Below are 9,924 nucleotides of genomic sequence, written 5' to 3' on the forward strand. Positions count from 1 at the left end.
GACGTTTCGCACTCATTATGTCGTCATCTTAATTAATCAGACCGTGGTGGGGTTCCCTAAAACTTCTAAGCTCATTTATCAGAATAATAAATGGTTTCAACGCAAGATCTTTTTCAGTAATGCACAGTCATCTTCTTAGTTTCAGAGCATATTAAAGCACAAATATATCATGACTTGATTGACAATATTATTTAGATCTTCCACATATATATTGCAAAGAATAGATTTGTACAAACTTTAATGAAATCAAAAATTAAAAGATTAATTTAAAAACTTAAGACAGTTGTAATGTTCAACCAATAAATGGTGCACTTCTTAAAATTCTATCAGCAACAAGGCACCAAAATGAATATTTTTATAACTGGTTGGTGGTCATAATAACAACATAATGAAAACAGCAGCAAAGATTTTGCAAATCTGAAAAATGGATATTCCTTGTTTAAATTATTTGAGATGCCTAAATGAAGGGAAGAGATTAAGGAGGGATTTGCTTCTGTTGTATTTACCTCTAACAGAAATCACACACAGAGGAAAAACATAGACTGCTCCTCCCAAGTACAGAAGGGTCTGCTCCAGGTAGAATCTGCCTGCCCAATAGATGCTCCCAGGAAGGTCAATAGATGAACGTTGTCCATGGGGATGGATGGATAGATAGATGCTCCCAGGAAGGTCAATAGATGCCAGTCCCTTCCTGTCAGCAAGGCAAGACATGTCCAAACAGGAAGTACAAATCATGAGGGCAAAATGAGAAGAGGGCAAAATGAGAAGGGGACAACAGAGAATGAGGTGGCTGGATGGAGCCACTGAAGCAGTAGGCGTGAGCTTAAATGGACTCCAGGGGATGGTAGAGGACAGGAAGGCCTGGAGGAACATTGTCCATGGGATCACGATGGGTCGATCAGATGGCACTTTTAAGAAAATGATCAGAACATTCAGTATTTAGGATCTAAACCATACTGGGAAAATAATTATTCTCTGTAGTTATACAGACTCATGCATAACAAGATAAATGCTAGAGGACACTTTAAAGGAATGCTAAAAGGTGGGAAAGCTAGTTCAACATTTCCAGTAGAGACCAGCTAAGTCATCCTCAAAAGATTGTAAGAATGGATAGAGAGTAATTAATTAGGTGAATACTACTCTAACAAAATTTCTAAGACTTTTTTTTTATCATTAAGGATCTAACAATTAGGAGCTGCAATCTTTTTTTGTTTTTTGTTCTTGTAGTCTGGTAATCTGTTTTAGATGAAGGACTTATTTATGAATGTTTGTTCTTTTTTGCCTGGGTGCAAAGATTTTTTTTTTAACGGAATAAAGCAAATTGTTAGGATCACTTCGGATTATCCCAATTCAGTAGGACCACACTGTTTTGGAAGAAACAGAACATGCATACATTCAAATGTTGAAGAAGTCCCCCAGTACAGTTATAATCAGCTTTATGCTCTATTGCCTTAAAGCTCATCACTAAGCTCTATTGCCTGAAAGTCAGGAAAGAAGCCGGTTTTGTAAGCAAATGCTTGCAAATGAGTTTGAGACCCATAAAATACCGTGTGTTATACATTGTCCTCTACAGTGAAGATCTGAAAAACAGCTTCGGTCCAGAGCCCCAACTCTCAGCAAAGAAAGATGAGCTATAAGATCTTGCTGTGCCTCTCATTGGCTCTCTACATCCAGGGTGAGTACATGTGCAAACCAGAGGTGGGTTTCAGTAGGTTCTGACCAGTTCTGGAGAACTGGTAGTAGAAATTTTGAATAGTTCAGAGAACTGGTAGTAAAAATTCTGAATGGCCTTGCCCCCATCTATTCTCTGCCTCCCAAGTCCCAGCTATTTGGGAGGAAATGGGGATTTTACAGTAACCTTCCCCTGGAGTAGGATGGGAATGGAGATTTTATAGTATCCTTCCCCTGCCATGCCCACCAAGCCACACCCACAGAACCGGTAGTAAAAAAATTTGAAACTTGCCACTAGTGCCAACTAAAGGGGACCAAATAAGTACTTGCAGTGAGAAAGGAGAAATATAGTGCTTGTGCTAGGACAAAGAGTAAGCATGAGGGGCTGGCAAAATCTAGACATCTCTAGTCTTTCATGGGAATACAATATAATTAATGAACACAGCAGTATACAAAGGGTGATGCACATCTGGGAAACTGAAGGGTAAAATAAATATGTCTTTCTATTTATGGGTAGGTAGGTAGGTAGGTAGGTAGATGATAAATGGATGGATGGATGGATGGATAGATGAATAGATAGATAGATAGATAGATAGATAGATAGATAGATAGATAATTTCCATTTTTTTCAGGAGCATGGAATAAGCAGAAATCTCAATAACGAGTAGATAAAAGCAATTATTGTCACATTGGTACCATGAGCAAATACTGCTCAAAGTGCCATCTGATGGTCTGTGGCCTCAAGAGCCATAGAATATGTCAGCTTCTCTCCTCTTCTTCAAACTGAAAAGTAAGGAAAATTAACACTGGTTTCCTTCTCTCTCTCCTTTCTGGTGGCCTCCAAGATACTACAGTTCTTTCTAAGAGCAAGAGATCTCCACTTTGAAACATCTGCAAAGTTTGTGCAGTGGTGCAGTTCAAGCTAAGGATCCCAAGCTCTCTCCCCTTTGTTACATAGGCAAATGCCAGTTTTGAGACGCGCTGTAAATTGTTTTCCTTCTCGCTCTGTTTTCTTTTTTTTTAAATATAAACTGAACTAGAACAGAAAACACTGTACTACCCTGCTTCCATCTTTCCAGTCATTAAAACCTCTTTCAAGTTGTGCTTGACTTCTTGGAGTCTAGATTACAGCTCTGAATTTTCCCCTTGTCTCCCATCTAACTGCTAATTAGTTCCTATAATTAGAGTATTTTTGTTCAACTAAGATTAGCTAGATGTTGCCACCAAGCAAGGATCTGGCCATTCTTTAACCATACGGAACTAGCAGCATGGAAATTTTCCTAGCAGTTTTTCCTTTTTAGTTCTGTTATCAGACCGTACATTGAATACACAAATACTGAATAGAATAGAATTTTTATTGGCCAAGTGTGATTGGACACACAAGGAATTTGTCTTGGTGCATATGCTCTCAGTGTACATAAAAGAAAAGATACGTTCATCAAGGTACAACATTTACAACACAATTGATGATCAATATATCAATATAAATCATAAGGATTGCCAGCAACAAGTTATAGTCATACAGTCATAAGTGGAAAGAGATTGGTGATGGGAACTATGAAACGATTAATAGTAGTGCAGATTCAGTAAATAGTTTGACAGTGTTGAGGGAATTATTTGTTTAGCAGAGTGATGGCCTTTGGGAAAAAACTGTTCTTGTGTCTAGTTGTTCTGGTGTGCAGTGCTCTATAGCGTTGTTTTGAGGGTAGGAGTTGAAACAGTTTATGTCCAGGATGCGAGGGATCTGCAAATATTTTCACGGCCCTCTTCTTGATTCGTGCAGTATACAGGTCCTCAATGGAAGGCAGGTTGGTAGCAATTATTTTTTCTGCAGTTCTAATTATCCTCTGAAGTGGGGCTGTGGGGCAGTGGTGAAATCCAATTTTTTTTACTACTGGTTCTGTGGGCATGGCTTGGTGGGCATGGCTTGGTGGGCATGGAAGGGGAAGGATACTGCAAAATCTCCATTCCCAACCCACTCCAGGGGAAGGATACTGTAAAATCTCCATTCCTTCCCCACTCTGGGGCCAGCCAGAGGTGGTATTTGCCAGTTCTCCAAACTACTCAAAATTTCCACTACCGGTTATCCAGAACCTGTCAGAACCTGCTGGATTTCACTCCTGTCGTGGGGTATTGAAGTTATGATCTGTTTAAATGTATTAATGTGATTGGATAAAAGCTGACAAACATATGATATTACCATTTATGATACCCTGTAGAACTGCAGGTATAGAAACAGAATATACTTAATGTATCACTTAGTACTAGCACTAGCACTTAGATTATCTACCTCTTCATAGTGCTTTACAGCCCTCTCTAAGTAGTTTACACAGTCCCCAACAATCTGGGTCTTCATTTTACCGACCTTGAAAGGATAGAAGGCTGAGTCAATCTTGAACCCCATCAGGATCGAACTACTGACAGTGGGAATATAGACTTAGCCTGCAATATTGCATCCTAACCAGTGGGGAAATCCAAATTTTTTTACTACCAGTTCTATGGACGTGGCTTGGTGAGGGTGGTGTGGCTTTGTGGACATGGCTTGGTGGGCATAGCAGGGGAAGGATACTACAAAATCCCCATTCCCTCCACACTCCTGGGGGGTAGGATATTGCAAAATCTCCATTCCCACCCCTCTCTGGGGCCAGCCAGAGGTGGTATTTGCCAGTTCTCCAAACTACTCAAAATTTCTGCTGCTGGTTCTATGAACTGCTCAAACTTTCCACTACTGGTACTCCAGAACCTGCAAGAACCTATTGGATTTCACCCCTGATCCTAACCACTGCATCACCACGGCCCAATATGGCTATGAATTCCTTGTTTCGGGGAGAAGGAGAAGATGTCAGTGGTGCTGCAGAGTATACTGAACCCTGAGCTAATCCATTGATCACGATTTGGACAACTAAGTAGCCAAAGTTAAAACAAACCAAGCTTAGGATATTCTGCAAATTAGAGCTGCTCTGTCTTGAACTAATTTAATTGAGTGTGTTGCAAAACCAAATAAAAATGCTTTGTTTAGTGGGCCCGACCAATTTTCCCATACATACATACTGTATGGATCCCCATACAGATCTCAGCACACCGGGATGAGCAGATTCTTTACAAAGAAAAACGAATCAAGATGTTTCTGACTTTCAGCTCTCATTACAAGGTAAATCTCTGCTCCTCTTCTTCCTTCTCCAGGTGGAGCCTTGCAACCTGTGCCTATCCAGCCACCTCAGGCCTCATATGCCGAGGGCTCTACTGCTGTCCTGCAATGCCCTCTGCAAAGTGGCAAGATCCAAGACTACCATGTTTTCTGGTTCCAGCAAAAGCCAAGCAAAAGCCCAGCCTTCATCCTAAAGCATAGCAACACTGGGCAGATAGCCAGGTCCTCTTCATTTGATGCACGTTTTGTGCCCATCCGGGATGCCAAAACCAATGCCTACATCTTGCAGATCCAGAAGGTGCAAACAGATGAAAGTGCCACCTACTTCTGTCTAGCAGAGGGAAATTATTTCCTGATAGCCATTTCAGGGAGTGGAACCCGGCTCAGCATCACAGGAGGTGAGCAGGAGTACTGCCTCAGAGATGGAAGTAGAGTAAAGACACTTTCTTTCTCTGTGTCTTTACAAGGGAGGGAGGGAGGGAGGGAGGGAATAAACGCTGCTAGAAGCGTGATGGCGAGCCTATGGCACGTGTGCCACAGGTGGCACGTGGAGCCATCTCTGCGGACACACAAGCAGACACTCAGGTCAGCCTGTGTGGGAGGTGAGGTGCCCCCCACGCCCCATTTTTGGTTCTAGGAGGCTTCAGGGAGGCCTGCTAGCACCAAAATGGGGGTCGCACACGCATGCGCAGGGGGAGCGTGGGGGGGTTGTGTGCACATTCGTGGGGGGGGGGTCACATGCGCATGCATGGGGGTGGGGCCTGAAGCGGGGCATTGCATTATGGGTGTTGGCACACACACCCGCACGCACTTTCGGCACCCAAGGGAAAAAAAGGTTCGCCATCGCTGTGCTAGAATATCTGAACAGGAAAATAGTGATGAGATACTCCCTTGAGCTGTACACCCTGAAGCAGTCTCAATCCCATAGCAAAAGAATTGAATGTTTCGCTTCTGCCGAAAATGAGGACGGTCTCTTGTATTTTAAATGGTATGAAAATCTGGGCTGCCCTGAGGCTTTAGTGCAAGGGTCACCAATTCCCGGTCCGTGAACTGGCACCGGTCCATGGCATGTCAGAAATCGGTCCATGCAAATAAGTGAAGCCCCATCCAAGGGATGCAAGCAGCACGTGAAATCACAAACCCTCCAGTTCGCGGAAAAACCTCTCTCCACAGAACGGGTCTCTGGTGGCCAAAAGGTGGCCAAAAGGTTGGGGGTCACTGCTTTAATAAGTAACAAATGGGGTTTGGTCTTATTGTGAGAACAGCAGCCGTTGGCTAAGCCTCCTGAGAACTGTACATGCCACTGAACCAAATAAGTGAAGGCTCCCAGGCTATGGGAAGCTCTATTTACAAGGGGCCACTAGATGGCAGCAAACTTAATGTTGCTGTTGCTTGTTATCATTTAGTGGCGATTGGGCGAAGTAGAATTGACTTAGACTGCATTTGCACAATGGTTCTGTTCCCAAAACACATATCCCCCGGTCAGCTATTAACCGGAGTCAAATCTCCTTGCCAGTGATTCTGACAGCACTCAGATCTGTCCTATTAATTGAGTGGGGAAACATGGAGGACAGAGGAGAGCAATTAGACCTGAATGGCAAAAATCTTTACCACTACAGTAAAGTCATGTGGATTTTTTGCAGCTAGATCTGGTAGAATTAGAACAAAATGTCCATACAAGTTCTCCAAGAACAGATACCCCGCAAGGCCTTGCACCAAAAGGGTACTGGCAAGATAACATGATATCACTAGTCCGGTTCCAATTAGCCAAGAAGAGAACGGTAGAGGTAGTCCTCGACTTACGGCCACAATTGTGCCCATTAATTTCTGTTCCTAAGTGAAACATTTGTTAAGTGTGTTTGCCCCATTTTACGACCTGTTTTGCTACAGTTGTTAAGTGAATCACTGTAGTTGTTAAATTAGTCCAACTGTTATTAAGTGAATCTGGTTTCCTCATTGACTTTGCTTGTGAGAAGGTCACAAAAGGGGTTCATGTGACCCCGAGACACTGTAACCATCATAAATATGAATCTGTTGCCAAGCAGCTGAATGTTGATCACATGACCATGGGGATGCTACAATAGTCATAAGTGTGAAAAATGGTCATGAGCAGGGGTGAAATCCACTTACCTTCGCTACCGGTTTGCAAATGTGAGTGCGTGTGTCTCCAAGCAGGTGCAGAGTCTTCTGCGCATGCGCAGAGGGTCAAAAACGGGATGCGATGGCATCCAGGTGGGTGGGCGGAGCCTCTCGCTGCTGGCCCTACCAGTTCACCCAAGCCAGATAGAACCGGCTGAATTTCACCACAGGTCATGAGTCACTTTTTTCAGTGTCCTTTTAACTTTGAACGGTCACTAAATGAACTGTTGTATGTTGAGGACTAGCTGTAGGCATAGGTTGACCATTTCAACTGTCTTGGGTCTGAAATGCCTATTCTGTGTCGCTAAGCTTTAGCAGTGAGTTCCGTAATAAAAAGGCTTAGAGTACTTTTTAGATTTTCTTTGTAAGGGAGGAACAGGATGGCAAAGAGGTGAATTGGTAGGTTTTACAACTTACAATTGACTGGATCTTTTTGGAGTTAAACATCCTTTTTCTTTCTTTCTTTCTTTCTTTGTAATTCTTATAATACATTAACCTCTCCTTGATTCAGAAGCAAGTTGTGAAAAGATGGCTAAGGTATAGGTAAAGGTTCTCCTCGCACATATGTGCTAGTCATTCCCAACTCTAGGGGGCGGTGCTCATCTCCGTTTCAAAGCTGAAGAGTCAGCACTGTCCGAAGACGTCTCCGTGGTCATGGGGCCGGCATGACTAAATGCCAAAGGCACACGGAACGCTATTACCTACCCACCAAAGGTGGTCCCTATTTTTCGACTTGCATTTTTTACGTGCTTTCGAACTGCTAGGTTGGCAGAAGCTGGGACAAGTAACGGGAGCTCACCCCATTACGCGGCACTAGGGATTCAAACCGCCGAACTGCCGACCTTACGATCGACAAGCTCAGCATCTTAAGCCACTGAGCCACCGCATCCCTATGAAAAGATGGCTAATAAATAGCAAAAATCATCCGTAGAGTAAATGAAAAGGCTCAGATTCATCGGGCAGCATCTAAAGATCAGTTGCTGTCTCTAAATGCCAGACTTCGCACTGCACAAGGCACACCTTTACAGATCTCAGTGTTGAGCGAGTGCTGTTGCAGCTAATCAGCCAATCCAGCAGACTTTTAGACCAGTTCTCCAAAAGCAAAGGTTGACTCTAAATCGTATGAGTATGGTTCCGAAAGAACAATATTATGGCAGTTTGGGAGAATGGCAAGACTCAATTATTCTTGTTTTCCCCAGGACCATCAGCAAAAGTACCATCATCAGTCATCATATTGTCTGATGTTTCCCAGAAACCAGGATCTTCTGATGTCCATGCCTTATGCATCGTTGAAGGCTTCTACCCAGGCTTACTAGAGATCAAGTGGAGTGCAGCTGGGAAGGATATAACTGAAGGAGTGACCTCTGGAGAAGTGACCTCAAATGAGAATGGCACTTACACCACCTCCAGCATCCTGAATGTATCGCGCCATTTCTTTAACTCTGTCACCCCTATTCAGTGCTCTGTGAGTCATGAATCTTCTGGGGCCAAGATTGAACGCAGCCTGGAATGGTGCATGCAGAAATGAATGGTTTCACCTCAACACCTCCCTTCTTCTCCTGCTACCGCTTCTCTTTCCCCTTTTAGCTCTCTGCAAAATGTGCTCTCGGGGCTCCAATGCTTTGGCTTCACTCTCAGTAAAAAGTATATTCACTCCTTATTGCTCTCCAATTATTTATTTATTTAGGATGAGCATGGAAGGAAGTTGAGCAGTCTCTTGCGATTTGAATGGGGCTTGGTCAGTAGTTGCTTCCCCTTGCATTCATGCAGTGCTGCCTTGCATTCATGCAGCTTCCATGTGGAAAGACTGATCGCTGGGTGAAGCTTACACTTACATAGGGATCGCACTTAAACATGTTATGAGTTGGCACAAGCCATTTCTTCATAAATTAATCCATTGAGCTGAACTTACCTTACTTGCTAAGCCCCATCCCCATTAGCCAAGATTACTACTAACTGAACATCCCCCCTTAAAAGTTATGTACGTGCATCCTTATGTTGAATGCAAGTTGTTAAGTCTCATGATTTGAGTAAACATGTCAAAATGCCCATTTTTTTCCCCGTTGCCCTCTCCTCGCCCCCTTTATGGAAACGAAGGGATCACTTAATAAGCCTGTTGTAGGAAGACATCCATGTTGCATTCTCTGTATTTTCAGCAGCATTGTCTCTCGTTTGGTTAAGTGTGATGAGAGCAGGAGACTCCATCCTTTCCAGAACTTTTTTGCTTATCCATGTTTCCCTCTTCACCCCGTTTCCAAATTTTGCTCTCAACCCACTTGCAATAACCATTTTTTTTGCCTGCCATGTTGCTCTTCCTTATCAGTAATATATAAATATATTACACTCACATACACACATACATATATATGTGTGTGTGTGTGTAAAGGTGAAGGTAAAAGTTCCCCTCGCACATGTGCTAGTCGTTCCCGACTCTAAGGGGCAATGCTCATCTCTGTTTCAAAACCGAAGACAACTTTGCTGTCCAAAGATGTCTCTATGGTCATGTGGCCAGCATGACTAAACACCAAAGGCGCACGGAACGCTGTTATCTTCCCACCAAATAATAATAATAACAATAACAATAACAATAACAATAATAATAATAATAATAATAACAATAATATCAAAGTTGGAAGGGACCTTGGAGATCTTCTAGTCCAACCCTCTGCTCAGGCAGGAAACCCTACACCATTTCAGACAAATGGCTATCCAACATTTTCTTAAAAATTTCCAGTGTTGGAGCATTCACAACTTCTGCAGGCAAGTTGTTCCACTGATTAATTGTTCTAACTGTCAGGAAATGTCTCCTTAGTTCTAAGTTGCTTCTCTCCTTGATTAGTTTCCATCCATTGCTTCTTGTTCTACCCTCAGATGCTTTGGAGAATAGTTTGACTCCCTTGTCTTTGTGGCAACCCCTGAGATATTGGAACACTGCTATCATGTCTCCCCTAGTCCTTCAGTAAAAA

The 9,924-nt window shown here is 43.0% G+C and overlaps 1 protein-coding gene across 1 annotated transcript; it reads left to right on the top strand.

Moving 5' to 3' along the window:
- Window positions 1–1,626: 1,626 nt before the first annotated feature.
- LOC131190626 (immunoglobulin kappa light chain-like) lies at window positions 1,627–8,486 on the top strand. The gene is made up of 3 exons (XM_058167971.1): window positions 1,627–1,675; window positions 4,855–5,217; window positions 8,158–8,486. Exons 1-3 carry the CDS (start codon window positions 1,627–1,629, stop codon window positions 8,484–8,486), a joined length of 741 nt encoding a protein of 246 aa, XP_058023954.1.
- Window positions 8,487–9,924: the final 1,438 nt, after the last annotated feature.

The sequence above is a fragment of the Ahaetulla prasina genome, chromosome 2 (assembly GCF_028640845.1).
Source record: "Ahaetulla prasina isolate Xishuangbanna chromosome 2, ASM2864084v1, whole genome shotgun sequence".
NCBI classification, from domain to species: domain Eukaryota; kingdom Metazoa; phylum Chordata; class Lepidosauria; order Squamata; family Colubridae; genus Ahaetulla; species Ahaetulla prasina.